The sequence below is a fragment of the Triturus cristatus genome, chromosome 6, assembly GCF_964204655.1.
Source record: "Triturus cristatus chromosome 6, aTriCri1.1, whole genome shotgun sequence".
NCBI lineage: Eukaryota > Metazoa > Chordata > Amphibia > Caudata > Salamandridae > Triturus > Triturus cristatus.
Genome location: NC_140589.1, coordinates 531843569 through 531858416, shown reverse-complemented (window position 1 = coordinate 531858416; position 14848 = coordinate 531843569). Strand labels below are relative to the sequence as shown.

The window sequence follows — 14848 nt, the reverse complement described above, 5'->3', positions numbered from 1 at the left end:
AGGCTTGAGTAGTTTATGTTACTGTCAAGCAAGTGAGTAAGATATACGAGTTTTGGATCCCGTGTGGAAATGGAATTTATGGTATTGTTTTCTGTACACCATATGGTGTACCGTTTACACTTAGCTGTGTAGCATTGTCTTGTGGTCCGTTTTATTCCCTCCTTTAGTATCTCTATTGTTGTCTGCAGTAAGTAAAAATGTCCGAACTCTATGTATTCAGGCACCAGGCTACTAGGCAGAGCGTAGCTGGTTCGGGGTGAATGATCTGACCCCTTTACACTGTGAGGAGGTCCTTGTCTGCCTAGAACTTGATCATCTGTCCCCTGGACAGTTCGAGTAGGCTTGAGTACCAGGTTTCTCTTGTCCATTGAGGAGTTATAACTATTAGGTTTGTTCCTGGTTGTCTGGTTTTCCCCAGAATCCTTTGTAGTAGAGGAATTGGAGGAAAAGTGTATGCAAATGTCCCTGACCAGTTTAGTGACAGGGCATTCCCTTTTGATAGGTGGTTTTGAAACCTAGAAGGCGAAGGATTGGTATTTTTTGTTCTCCATTGTTGCGACTAGGTCCATTTCTGGAGTACCCCAGAGGTCGAAGAACTGCTACAGGCTCCTTTGTTTTATCTCCCATTCATGCTGGCTGCTGTTTTGTCTGCTGAGTTGATCTACTTCGGTATTGTCCTTTCCTGGCAGGTGAATTGTCTGTAGGCTGATTTTCCTTGGGTTTGTCCATTTCTATATTTCCTGAGCTAGTTTGCTCAGGGTGAATGATTTAGTTAATACTGGTTTGTTGAGGTAAAACATAGTTGTGGTATTGTCTGTCAGGACCAATAAGGTCTCCCCACCTATGTGGGCTTTGAATGACTCTAGTACTAGGAACACTGTCTTCATATCTAAGAAGCTGATTTGCTTTATAGAGTCTGTATTGTTCCACTGACCCTGTACCGTCAGGTTTTCTGAATGTGCTCCCCAACCCTTGTGGGACGCATCTGTTGTGACGGTCACTGAGGGAGTTGGTGTTTTGAAAGGTCTGCCTAGTGTTATGTTCTTGGATGCCCAACATTGTATCTTCATCTGAACCTTTTCTGTAAAACCACTAGCTCTTCCCAACTCCCTGTGGTTTGTGACCAACTGCTGCATAGCAACTTCTGCTGAGGGCGCATGTGGAGGCGTGCATGAGTGATGAGGGGAATGCATGATGCTATCATGCCCCTGAGTTTCATGACCGTCCTCACTGTCACAAGATTGACCCTTCCGGTAGAAACGAGTTTGTCTGATAGCTTGTATTCTTCTTTGGGTCGGGTATGCCAGTGCAACCTTGGAGCTTAATCTTGCTCCTAGGAAGGTGTTTTCTTGTTCTGGCTGTGTTGCTGACTTTGTGGTTTATGGGGAAACCCCAATATCTGCAGTGTCGTGATCACCTGGTGAACATGCGTGTAACATTGTTGCTTTGAATTTGCCTTCACCAGTCAGCCGTCTAGGTAGGGACAGATGAGGATTCCTCTCCTTCTTAGGGGTGAAGCCACTGCTGCTATATACGTTAAGATTCTTGGTGCTGATTTTATCTCAAAGGACAAGACCTTGAATTAGTAGTGAGTGTTCTTGTGGAAGAACCTGAGGTATTTCTTGTGAGCTTGGTTCATGGGGATGTGCAGATATGCATCCTTTAGATATGTTGTTGCCATGAAACCCCCTTTTTGTAGTTGTGGGATTACCTCCTGTAGTGCTGACATTTTGAAATGCTGCATACAAATGAATTTGTTTATGAATCTGAGGTCTAAGATTGGTCTTAGTGAGAGATCTTGCTTTGGTACCAAAAAGTAAGGCGAATAGTTTCCTTTGTAGGGTTCACTCCTTGGTACGATCTCTATTGCTTGTTTCTATTGCTTGTTTTTGTAGGAGTTCCTTTATTTCCTGTCTTAATTATAAGACTTCTGTTTCTTGGAACCTCTTCTTTTTTTGGTGGGGGTTTGTTTGTTAGCTCTATACAATAGCTGTGGGAGACCACATTTAAAATCCAACTGTCTGTGGTATGGTCTTTCCATTGAAGTAGGTGGTGTACTATTCTGCCTCCCATTGGTGTTATGTGGGGATCTTTTGTTGTGGACAAGTCACTTGGAGTTTGCTCCTCCCCGCTCGAGGGTTGTCCCATGGCTCTTCCCCTGCCTCGAAAGGGCTGCTTTGGTTCCTGTTGCCGTGCTTGGTATCCGGACGACTGGTTTGATTGCTGTCCGCCGTCCTGTGACTGCTGCTGCTGTTGTTGGCCTGTTAAGAAAACTCCCCTTGCAGTGGGTCTACTGAGGTTAGAACCTCCTCTCTTGAAGGCGCCCCTTTGCTGTAAGGCTCCCATAGCCCTGGCTGTCTCATTATCCTTTATTTGTTGGAGGGTTTCATCTACCTCACTTCCAAACAGGGTGTCTTCTGTGAAGGTTCTGTTAATTATTGAAGTTTTGACCTCTTGCTTGAAACCTGATATTCGGAGCCAGGCGTGCCTTAACGTTGAGCCTGTGCACATTTGTCTGGTTATGTTATGTTATGTTATAGTTTTTTGTATAGCGCACAGCTGCCGCAGCAAAGTGGCGTCCTGGCGCTGAGGAGACGGTAACATAACAGAAAGAAGTGCCAATCATAGTAAACTAACAAGAACTAGGTCGTGGCAAACAGAAAAGTTTTCAGAGATTTCCTAAAAGGAAGAAGACTGGTGGTAGAGCGCAGCGAAAGGGGGAGGGCGTTCCAGAGCAAGGCAGCCAGCACCGAAAAAGAGCGTCCACCCATTCTGGCTCTTTTAAAGCGGGGAACAACTGCCAGATTTAATCCTGCAGAGCGAAGCGCTCTGTTAGGGAGATAAGGGGATATAGTCTGGGCAAGGATAGGGGGAGTAGACAGCTTTAAGATTTTAAAGGTAATGCAGAGTGCCTTGAATTTAATTCTCTGTTCCACCGGGAGCCAATGCAAATTATGGATGGTTTGACGGGCGGAACAGAAGCGAGGCAATCCGACCAACATCCTGGCCGCCGCGTTTTGGATACGCTGAAGGCGGAGAAGATCGGCTTTGTTCAGTCCCAATAGAAGTGAACTAGCATAGTCCAGTCTACTTAGGACCATAGCCTGAACTATAATTTGCCTGGTTGTGGGGTCAAAAAACTTAAAAATAGGTCTAAGACACTGTAGGGTGCCAAAGCAAATCCCGGCCAGTCTTTTGGTGTGGGGAATGTAGGACAACTTATTGTCAAACCAGACCCCAAGATTCCTGACTTCCTCAACGGGCGTTGGGGCAGGGCCAAGCTCCGGAGGCCACCACTGGTTGCCCCAGAGGTCAGTGTTTCTTCCAAAGATTAAGACCTCGGTTTTAGAGGCATTTAGCTGCAGCTTGTTGTCCGACATCCATTCCATGATCCCTCGCAGAGCGACCTGAAAGGCAGAAGCGTCCAAATCGGACTCACCATTCAGCGCCACCACTAACTGGGTGTCGTCGGCGTACGACACCATGGTCAGGCCGTATCTCTGGGCAACCTCAGCCAGGGGTTGGACGTACAGATTAAACAAAGTCGGGCTGAGGGCCGACCCCTGAGGGACACCCTGCAGTATGGAATGGGAGGTGGAAACAAAAGGCGGGGTAGACACCTGAAAGGATCGGTCAGTGAGAAACGACCTGAACCAGTCAAGTGCAGTCAGGCCAACCCCCGCCTCAGAAAGCCGCTGAAGAAGGATGGAATGAGAGACGGTATCAAAGGCAGCGCTGAGGTCTAACAGAATCAGCGCTACCGTTTGGTCTCTATCGAGCAGCTTTCTAATTTGTTCCACTACCGCAAGGAGAGCGGTCTCAGTGCTGTGATGCGCTCGAAACCCATTTTGCGAGGGGTCGAGGATGTTGGCTTCCAGCAAATGAGACGGCAGATGGCTGAATCATCTGCGTCTAGGGCTGCTTTCAGGCAGGTGCTATGTTTTTGCCCTCATGTATGATGATTTTGCTCTCTTTTTATCCGCTTCTGGGAGCTTATTCATCAGTTCTATGATGTCATCCCACTGTTGGTGGCCATACCTGTTTAGGAGGGCATTAGGCTATTATGTTGCTGCTTCTTTTTCCATCTTTCTCCCCACCATGTCCATTTGTTTGCTTTCTCTCTCTGGAGGTGGGCCAGTGGAGGAGTGAGTGTTGCCGTGGTGACAATGATGGAGACTGGAACGGTGTTTCCCTGAATGTAATTAGGGTCCTTTGTGGAAGGCTTATATTTTTTCTTCACCTTAGGCGTTATCCCCTTTGCTGAGTCAGGCTCCTTGAAAGCCTCCTTCCCCTGGTCCAGGATGCTTGGTAGCATTGGGAGGTATCGTGTCCCCTTAGTGGATGGTGCCAAAGTCTCTAGAAGGAAGTAGGAGTCTCCTTTCTCCTGCTCCAAGGGGATCCCGAAGGTATAAGCTGCTACCTTGATGAGGCTATTGTAGAAGGCTATGTTGTATGGTGGCAAAGTCTTTGAGGGATAGCTACAGACCTCTTCTTCTGGGCTTTCTGTGTCCAGGTTGTTCCATTCTTTCTCGAAAGTCCCAGAGGCTTCCTCCTCTTCTGGAGCGTTGAGCTCCTTTTTGACATCCTCTTCGTGAGGTTCGGGGGTTGACGAGCTTTGAGGGTATCTTCCTCCTCTTCGGTGTTTTCAGTGGCAGAGGCGTGTTTCGCAGGAATTCCGAATTCGTTCCGCGATTCGGCAAACTCCTTTTTTTGTAGAAGGTGTGCCTGCCATTTCTGCTTCCAGGCGTCTTTTCTTCTCCTCCACCTCGAGGGCCCTTTTGGCATCTGAGGACGGGGAGATACTCTTCTTGGGTGTGGTGGATTCTGCTTCCGAGGGTGTGATCTTTCCCCTCGCGGCCTCTCGTTCGGCGCTTGCCTTCACCGATCTTTTCTCGTCGATATCCCTGGGTTGGGATCCGTGGGTTTCTTTTGGTCATGGATGACCCTCTGTCATAGTTTTCGTCGATGCCTAGGCTGCCTTTTGAGCCTTCTTTTCAGGGCCCTTGGTTTCCGACCGTTGAGTGTTTACCTGGTCAGTCTTTTTCTCTTCGTCCTTCATCGCCTTCTGCGCGGTACGCCTTATCACGGCGCCCCCTTCGAGGATCACAACATCTGTTCAAACCCGGCTCCCCCAGGTGTCGATTCTACGGCCATTCCTTGGTTGTCCTCATCACTTGAGCGGCACAAGCCCCTCAGGGATGGTCGTTTCTGGCTTTGGAGCATTACTGTTTAATGGCCCTCCCTCTGTTTTCGGCGTACCTTGAGTGTCTTAGACACGAACATTGTGCAGGCCTTGCAGTCTTTATCCTTGTGATCCCTCAGCAGGCAGAGGTTACAAACGTCGTGTGGATCGCGTAGTGCAAACTTGTGGTGGCACTTTGGGAAACATTTGAAAGGGGTATTTTCCATGGCTCCTACCTCGCCCTCTTTTGATCCATCTGCTTTGTTGCTCCATCGGGTTCCCCCGACAGGGGAAGGTGTCAGGAGGTCTTTTTTCATCTTCGGTATTTTCTCAGTCGATGACCAATGGTTTTCTTACTCTAGTTCCTTGATTCTTTGGGGATTCCATCTAAAACTTCGGAGTGTCTTCCTTTGCTTCCAGATCCAATGGCGGAAAAAAGAATCTGAAGATGGCTACCACGTGCAGGAACTTCCGGGGCGCAGCCTAACGTCACACAAGGGATGGACCTAGCACCAAATGGCAGTCGACACCTCCCCCAGAGGAAAAAAACCAGACATTCCAGACCCAACCACTAGATGGCGGATTAATGCACAGCATGTAAATCCAGAAAAGGATTCATGCCGCAAAACATTAGCTTCTGGAAATTTTGGATAATGACTACCTTGAAGGTCGCTATTTGTTGTGGGACAGAAAATGGCACTGGAAATTCAGGGTGTGCCAGGACGGGCTCAGAGTCAGAAGACACTGGATGCTTTGAGTGACGCCCTTGTGATTTCTTGCCAGACTCCAAGTTGCCGGATAGGAATGACTGCGACTTGACTTTCTTGCACCTATGCCACACTTTTGACATCAAAATCCTGAAAGACAGAGTGGGAACTGACATTCACATTTGACTGATCTCAGGACCACTACACAGAAAGGCACCGACTTCGGGCATAACCTCGGTTTCAACTACAACCTCTTACTATGCTCTGCAACGATAAGTTTCATCATTTGCTCCTTGATTGTCTTTGGGCGCATTACAGCATGCTTAGTGGATGATCTGGAGTCATGATGAAATAGGTACCTGTTGTGTGGATAAGCGATTGATATTTGTTTCCTGCAGTTGCAGCACCACTTGAATTCTGTCGTTTTCAGTGAAGGCTTCTTCCCTGTACACTGTGACAATGATTGGAGTCATCAGAAAGTTGGAGCAGAGGTTTGAATCCATGCCAAAGGGTGTTGAAAGAAAGAAAATGAAATCAGTCCACAGGAACCTATATGTAGCTGAGGAATGTTGGGCTATTCAGAGTTGGTTTATGTTTTCTACATAGACCCTGATTGCATTGGCAATTATAAGCAGGGCAAAATATACATCCAGTTAACTAGCTTGCTTTGGGGTACAGCTTCAACCATTTTGCTGCTTTCATGTGATAGAAGTTATCCACTTCTTGGTCAATAGTCTTTATCTACACACCACTGAGATTTTTTCTTTACTGGTTCTGGATTCTCAGAAAAATATGCACACTATCTCCTCTTAGTAGTGAAAGTTGTCTGTTAGAGAAGAATACAATGGCCAAACTACAATATGACAATGCTGGCATTACCGGTGTCTACCGTGGAGACAAGTTGCCACAACTAAATCCAGAGTATGTCTGAATTTTAGTGAAGATGTCCCTCATTGCCTTATATGTATGAAGTCTGATGGCAATGGAGCAAGAACAGTAGGTGGCAACTTTGTTAAGTAGGACTCTGACTGGGTTTGAAGCTTGTACCTCAAAAGAGGGAATCTCATGCACTAGCACCACAGAAACAGTAGCTAGCGTTCAATGAGGGAGCATCAAAAGTTCACAGTTTGCAGTACTAGTCAAAGATCATAATAGCTTTTCTGGAAGTCTGAAGTGGATCAAATATTGCTCAGGTATCCCCTCTTTTAGTTCTAGCTTTTAGATAACTGAAATTGGTACTGAAGAAGAATTATGTAGGGTCATCTACGTCATATTCACTGTTTCTCCCACCTAAGCTGTGGTAATGGAAAGATGATCTTATGTTTAAGGTTATGGTACTCATTATACAGTATTTCTACCAGCGGTGACAACCACCGCCCCCCTAACCTCGAAAAGGAGGAAGGTAAGCTTAAAGCTGATCCCTTCTAGTGGAAGCCATAAAAATCGGTCCTTATTTTAGAGAATAACTGTATGGTGCAAAATCTCACACAAGTCAAATAAACAGCTGCCATGATCCACTGTTGGCTTGATACTGACTTTTGCCATCTGGATTTACACCTCGCATCAAAAGGAGAAGATTCAGGAGGAACCCTATCTTAAATCGCAAACAAAATCCGAATTAAAAAATGAAAGTCACAGGAATAGGTGACGTCTCTGTGGATCTTACATGTGATTTCATCATTGGAATGTCCAAGTTGTTGGGAAAAAAATCCAGATAAGGCCTGCTATCTGGAGATGCACTGTGAGGAATTAGAGTAAAAAGCAGAATAAATTAGAACTCCGAAATCAGTGCAAAAACATCACCACCTGCCTTATAAATATCCACTACTAGATGAGATAGAATGAAGCATGTTTAAACAAGTCAAAAATGAAAAATCCTTAAAGTGGGAGATTAGCATTTGTTTGGAGTCTACTACCTACCCTGTCCGAAGGCCAAATCCGTTAAAAATATCTGGACTGTGGTTTACGCAGATATCTCGTTTGACCATCACACTCAGTAGTAATAAAATATAATTAGCCTTCATTTCATGCTACTGAGAAAGATATTCCTGCAGATATATCTTCCTCAACGAATCAAGCTAACTAGAGTGGAGCAACCTGCGATCCAGTATTGTAAACTGCCTTTTGCAGGGCACATGCAACAAAGGCGACCCAGAGAGGGGAGTCCGTACCATGTGGTGGAGGATCAGCTCTGGAATGCTCGGTGTCCAAAACTGAAGAGATCATGAAACCTGGCAGTTTTCAATAAATGCTTCAAAATAAATTTAGCTAAATAGGCCTTTGCAATCAACTTGATTAACTCAGTGGTTTTGTCCCCTAGCCCATGCCAGGAAGGGGCATTGCCCCATGACGCATAATTCGAGCTGTACATCGGAAGGTTCTTCCTGTATGTGCCGCTCCTTTCAGTTATTGCAAACTGCTTTATCCACATAATGGTGGAACTCTTTTTTAACTATTACATTCTCATCTCTACCAGCAACATGAAGTGGCCCTCCTTTAAAAGCCAGTGTGTTACAAAACAATTACATAAATCCACTATTAAAATACGAAAATGACCAGAGATCTTTCTATCATTCAGGATGAAGACCATGGAAACTACACAGCTGACACATGGTTGACCACTGGGCACAGATGCCCTTACTAAGGGTAATGTTCTGTAGGGTCTATTTGATACCAAAACCATTGACTATCATGAAGCCATCAAATGTGCGTGGCCTGGTAAATTCTTCTACTAAATGATAGTACTTCACATAGTATCGAGTAGCTCATGCTGGCATGCAAAGATATTGCCCATTAAGTTTTGCTTGAGTTTAAAAAAGATGTACTAAACAAAATTAAGGGCAGTAAATTGAACGTGAACAAGAACATGCAGATGCTATTAGACCCAAAATAAAAGTTCACAGCATGGTATCTTGCTGAAGAAAGTGTCACAAGAAAAACAATTTCTCTTGGAAACAGCCGTGGACTCCAACCCTCAAAATAAGCTAGGATTTGTATGGACCTTTAGGAAAGAAAGACTTATGTAAAGACTTCAAACCTTAGAAGGCTGCAGAAAAGTACAAAAAGGTGAGATGCCTGCTGGACACAAGGATGCATGAGAAAGGCACATTGGTATTGCCCGAAGATTGCACAAAGGTATAAAGAGATGTAAAGTGAAGAGAGTTTTATTTCAGAGGTTGAGAGTCCAAGCACATCATCTTTCTAATCATACTGCATTAAACTAGTCTTCGGTGAACAATCTTTCAATTGCCCAGAAATTCCACCAGCCTACATTGTTGATGTGATAGAGGTAGGATACATTCAAGAGCAATTAAAATTACAAACATTCTTACCAAATTATCTTGATCTTCAGAAAAATCAATAAGCTCCTCCTCGCATGCTTTATTACTGTCTAGGGTTTCATCACTATAGCTTTGCCTGATAGAATCCAAGGCATCTATAAAAAAAAGTACAAAATATAAACGTTATGGGTTTTTGAATAACATTTCTGCCACCTCAACACAGCTTCAAGCAATGAAAAAGAGTAAATTTTATTCTGAAGTTCATACTTTTACTTGAAGATCTTATATTGAAATGTCCTAAAAGCAACATTACTCATTTCCAAAATGGCTGCAAAGTGTGTTCACCTGGTAAATGTACAAAGAAAATGAACAAATTATAATAAACTGGCCAAACTCAATACTTTTTTCTAGAAAGAATATTTAACTAGATCAGTTGACTGAGCATTTGGGTGTGCAGCAAGAATACCCAGAGATAAACTGTTGGAGATACACACCCCAAGTCACAAATACAGCTGAACAGAAGGGGTGGTTTCCCCAACACACGTCTAAGCATGGAATCTTAGACAATACCATTATCTAGATTTATCCTGTTAATTTGTTGTTCAATGTAGGTTCTGCCCCTTTTTCCAACTTTAGGGGCAGAAAGCTAGAACTTTGCAGTCATGTTCTTTCTCATACCTGGCTATCCTCTAACACTAGTCAAGCAGAAAAGATGGACAGGAAACATTGTTACTGTAAGTTGAAAGAAATATCTTCATGGTTACTATTCTTAGTCTTTGCTCCCTACCATAATAAGTCAGGTACTGGCATCATGCAAAAATAGAAAGCTTCTTTAAAAGAATGCTGCTACTTAACATTCCTTGTTGAGCTCAGCATGTACAAGAATCCCTCATCACACAAAACCCATCACAATCTCTTTGCCACCAGCCATCCCTAATCAGTTTTTATACGATTTACTAAGGTGCAATATTTTTACACAGTTTATGTTACAAGGGAATGGTTGAGTGGATATTATAAAGGTGGGGTAGCAAGGACTAAGACTACCATGAATGTAGTTTTTACCTTAGTAGGAGGTCATTCAGCTCTCCCTACTTACTAGTTAAATGAAAATCTTGTTATACAGCCTACCACACAGAGCGCTGGAACAGCTTATGGAGGAGAAGTCTTCAAACAAGTAAGAAGCACAAGTTACCACTTGTGTAACAATATATCTGTAAGAGTGATAGATTCCTTACCTTAGAATATCCCCAGGCGTCAAACTGGATCCTGGAAAGTTTTTCATCAGCAGTACCCCTGCGGGTCGGAAGGTGGTGTCGTGCGGCTCCGTGTCTGTCGCCGGCATCGTATGCGCCGAGATGACGTCACGGAGACTACTTAGGCGCCACCCATGCACGCTGACGTCAGTTCTGTACACGACTTTCCGTGCCAGGAACGAAGAGCCATGCAAGAAACAGACCACTGGTGCCATGAAACTAGGACCTTGAAAGGGATGACCTTAACCCTAGAAATCAGTTCGCAGAACGGGGAGGATGAGTGAGGCGGTAAGGAATCTATCACTAACGAATGTCTCTTACAGATATATCGTTACACAAGTAGTAACTTGTGCATCTGAAAGAGACACGTGATAGATTCCTTACCTTAGAATAGATACCCCAACAATACCAACAACAGTGGTGGGTCTGCGAACAGGATTACACCAGAAAGTCACGGAGAACAGAACGGCCAAAGAAGCAGTCTCTCTGGACTTGACTGTCAAGGCAGAAATGCTTGGTAAACGTGTGCAGCGAGGCCAACGTAGCTGCCTGACAAATGTCCTGCAAGGGAACGCCGCGTTCCAAGGCAGTAGTGGCTGCCGTTGCCCTGGTAGAATGGGCACGCAGCCGAGTAACATGCTTTGATGCACAAAACGACCCACCGAGGGATGGTTCGTTTGTGCACGGCCCAACCTTTTTTGGCGCCAACATAGCCAACAAAAAGTTGGTCATCCACCCGGAACTGTTGTGTGCGCTTTAGATAGAACGAGGGGGCACGTTTTGGGCCTAGACGGTGGAGCCTCTCTTCCTCTTTTGAAGGATGCGGAGGCAGAAAGAAGGTGGGCAAAGTGATGGTCTGCCCGATGTGGAAGGGTGTGACAACCTCTGGCAAGACAAAAGGACGAGCCCTAAAAACCACCTTGTCCGGATGAACAGAAAGAAAAGGAGATTTAGAAGAAAGAGCCTGGAGCTCACTTACTCTTCTGGCAGAGGTGATAACTACCAGGAAAGCAGTCTTTAAAGTGAGAAGACGTAAGGGACAGTTATGAAGGGGCTCAAAGGGAGCGCACATCAGATAAGTCAAGACACAATTTAAGTCCCATTGAGGCATTATGAAAGGCACAGGAAGAAACGTGTGTGTAATGCCTTTGAGGAAGCGATTAACAACCGGGGACTTAAAAAGAGAAAGCTGATCTGGAAGCCGTAGAAAGGCAGAGATGGCCGAAAGATAACCTTTGATAGTGTCAAGAGCAGAGCCCTGCTGGGCCAAAGAGAAGGAACAGAAGGACCTCGGAAAGAGGGGCAGAAAGGGGATCCACAGCCTTTGCTCTGCACCATGCCACAAATTTGTTCCACCTGCAGGCATATACCATTTTAGTGGAGGGACGCCTGGGTGCCAGAATGACATCACAGACTTCGGGAAGAAGGTCGAAAGCTGTCAACTGTCGCCCCTCAATCTCCACGCATGGAGGTGGAGGCTGGAGAGGTCTGGGTGGAGAACTGTCCCCTGCTGCTGCGACAGTAGATCCTCCCGAAGAGGCAGTCGGATCGATCACCATGCTGAGTAGCTCGGGATACCAGAACCAGTGCCCAATCCGGAGCCACAAGGATGACTTGGGCCCGGTCGCGCCGCATCTTCTTCAGCACTCTGGGCAGAAGTGGTATAGGTGGAAAGGTGTACAACAGACCGCAGCTCCTCTCGCGACGAAAAGCATCGCCGAGCGAGTGCTGCCTTGGAAATTCCAACGCACAGTACTGATAACATTGCGCGTTCTCTTCTGTGGCAAATAGATCTATCCAAGGTTCTCCCCACTGCAGAAAAAAGACCTTGCGCAACGTCAGAGTTCAGATGCCATTCGTGATCCATCAAGCCCCGGCGGCTGAGTTCATCCGCCCTGGCGTTTAGAGAACCTGCCAAATGTTGAACCACCAAGGTAATGCCTTGATGTTCTAGCCATGTCCAGAGGTGTAGAGCCTCCTGACATAGGGTCCCCCACCACGCCCTATTTGTTGCAATACCACATGGCGGTGTTATTGTCCGTGAACACCTGCACCACACTTCCCCAGACAGATGGAAGGAATGCCTTCAGTGCAAGTCGGATCGCCCAAAGCTCCAAAGGATTGATATGGAGTCGGGACTCTGCCGGAGACCAGAGGCCTCTGATCTCTGCCTCTCTCAAGTGGCCGCCCCATCCCAGGGGGGACGCATCCGTCACCACTGTGTGCTACGGTTGGGGAAGGGAGAGGGATCTGCCACACCCAATCGCGATTCGTGAGCCACCACTGCAATTGTCGTGCAGTGCCCTCCGAGATCTGGACAAGTTCTGACAGGTTGCCCTGATGCTGTGCCCGCATATGCCATCTGGCATGTTGCACTAACAGGATGCAGGAGGCCATGAGGTCCAGGAGCCGGAGGGTTACCCTTTGTTCACTGTGACGAAGCCTGACGGGTCGTACCGCCTAATTTTGGATTACCGGCATTTAAACTCTCATTGCCGGACCGTGCAGTACAGAACACCCACAGTTCGGCTCTCGTCGATAGTCTCGTGAGAAAGAGGTTTAAAACCACACTTGACATTTCCAATGGCTTTTAAAGCCATAACCTGTCCTCTCTTAGTAGTGAGTGGACGGCGTTCACCTCCGGTGGCAAACAAAAACAATTCAAAAGATTGCCAATGGGCTATAAGAACAGCCCGGGAGTCTTTGCCGCTCGCGTGGTCTCCCTCTTGGAGGGTATAGACCCGGATGCTTACTCGTATGTAGATGACATTTATCTCACAGATGACGAGTTGGACCCGCATCTCCGTCGTGTTGATCGCATTATTGTTTTGTTTGCAGACTTCGGTTACAAATTTAACTTTGCGAAGTCACACATTGCGGAATATACAGTGTTGTTCTTGGGGGACGAACTCAACAATGAAGGTCGAGGATTGGCGCAGCACTTTCTAGAGAAGTGCGCATGCCTCCGTGCTCCTACTTCACTGAAGAAATTACAATCCCTGCTGGGTTTTTTGAATTTCGGTCGAACTTACATCCCGGATTATGCCCAGCGTATCAAGCCGCTTTACGCCTTGGTACAACCTACTTTTTCTAAATCTTGTTGGCTGCCAGAGCATTCAGCTATATTGCAGTTGTTGCAAGCTGATCTTCTTGCTAGTGAGTACTTACTGACACGTGATAACCACACTAACCTGGTCATAGGAATAGTGCCCGGCGCAGTTGGTTTCACATACTTAACGTTCAATGAGGGCGACACCGTCCCCATTGCTTACAAATCTCACTTGTACACTTCGGCTGAACTGCGCTTTTCCGCTGTCGAGAAAGTTCTGACAGCAGTGCAGATGGAGATTCTGAAAGAACGAGCGCTGTCACAAAGAAAACGCATGTTTGTGATAACACCCTATCCTGCCCTTGAGGCGGTGACGAAAGCAAGTGTCCTGAGTTCTAAAGCTTTGCATCCAAGGTGGATACAATGGGCCACTTCCTTGACCTCGCCGGACGTCACTTTTATCTTTGACGCGGCACTTCAGACTCAGGAGTTTTTGCAGTATGAATTTGTTCATCCGGCTCCTCTGTCCTTGCGACCACTCGAGGATTACCATTGTGTCATATACACTGACAGTTCTGCGCAACCCGCAACTGGATCAAAGCACGCCTATTCAGCGGCTTGCGCAATTGTAGTCGGTACTTTCGTAAATGGTGACTTCCAGTCCGATGTCGTGCATACACAGTCATTGGGTGATTGTACCGCACAGTTGGCGGAGCTTCGTGCTCTGGTGCTAGCGCTAGAGTTTGCTGATCCCAGAGTCACTACCCTTATAGTGAGTGACTCTTTTTATTGTGTTCAATCTTACAACGACAATCTACATTTTTGGTCTCAGAACGACTACCATGATTCGAAAGGTAGCACGATTAAGCATAAACTGCTTTGGGTTCAAGTGGCAGATCTTAAAGAAAGTCTGCCTCTCGTGAATGTAATTCACACTCTTGGTCACCAACGAGTTGGTGTCCATGCTGTCGGCAACAGCCTAGCTGACGAGGCAGCAAAAACAGCAGTGGCGACATATTTAGTAGCAGCAGTTACAAGATCCAAAAGTAAGATCGATGATGACATCTTGGCAGCTATTGCTGCTACAGAGCAGGGAACGAAGCCAGCGAGAGGTTTCCCTGCTCGTTACCATTATCGATTAAGTCCTGATAAAGTCCCATTAGTGAGGATTAATGACGTTGGTGACAGATTGATTCCCAACGCGGACTGCAGACCTTCTTTGATATTAGCGGCTCACGAGGGCATAGCGTCCGCGCATGCCGGCGTTGCAGCTACTGTATCTGTTACAACAACGTTACTGGTGGTGCGGTTTGTATAAACAAGCCAGAGCTCATGTTCTTAATTGTGACATTTGCCAGCAGATTAAACCTTCGACT

General features: G+C 46.1%; 1 protein-coding gene across 2 annotated transcripts in view; it reads right to left on the bottom strand.

Moving 5' to 3' along the window:
- SENP6 (SUMO specific peptidase 6) overlaps nucleotides 1-14848 on the bottom strand; it is a 755486-nt gene that overhangs the window by 133371 nt on the left and 607267 nt on the right. For both annotated transcript variants that reach the window (XM_085610971.1, XM_085610972.1), the window contains one exon: nucleotides 9222-9325. In XM_085610971.1, coding sequence (XP_085467097.1) covers nucleotides 9222-9325 — 104 coding nt within the window. The remainder of the gene's footprint in view (nucleotides 1-9221; nucleotides 9326-14848) is intronic.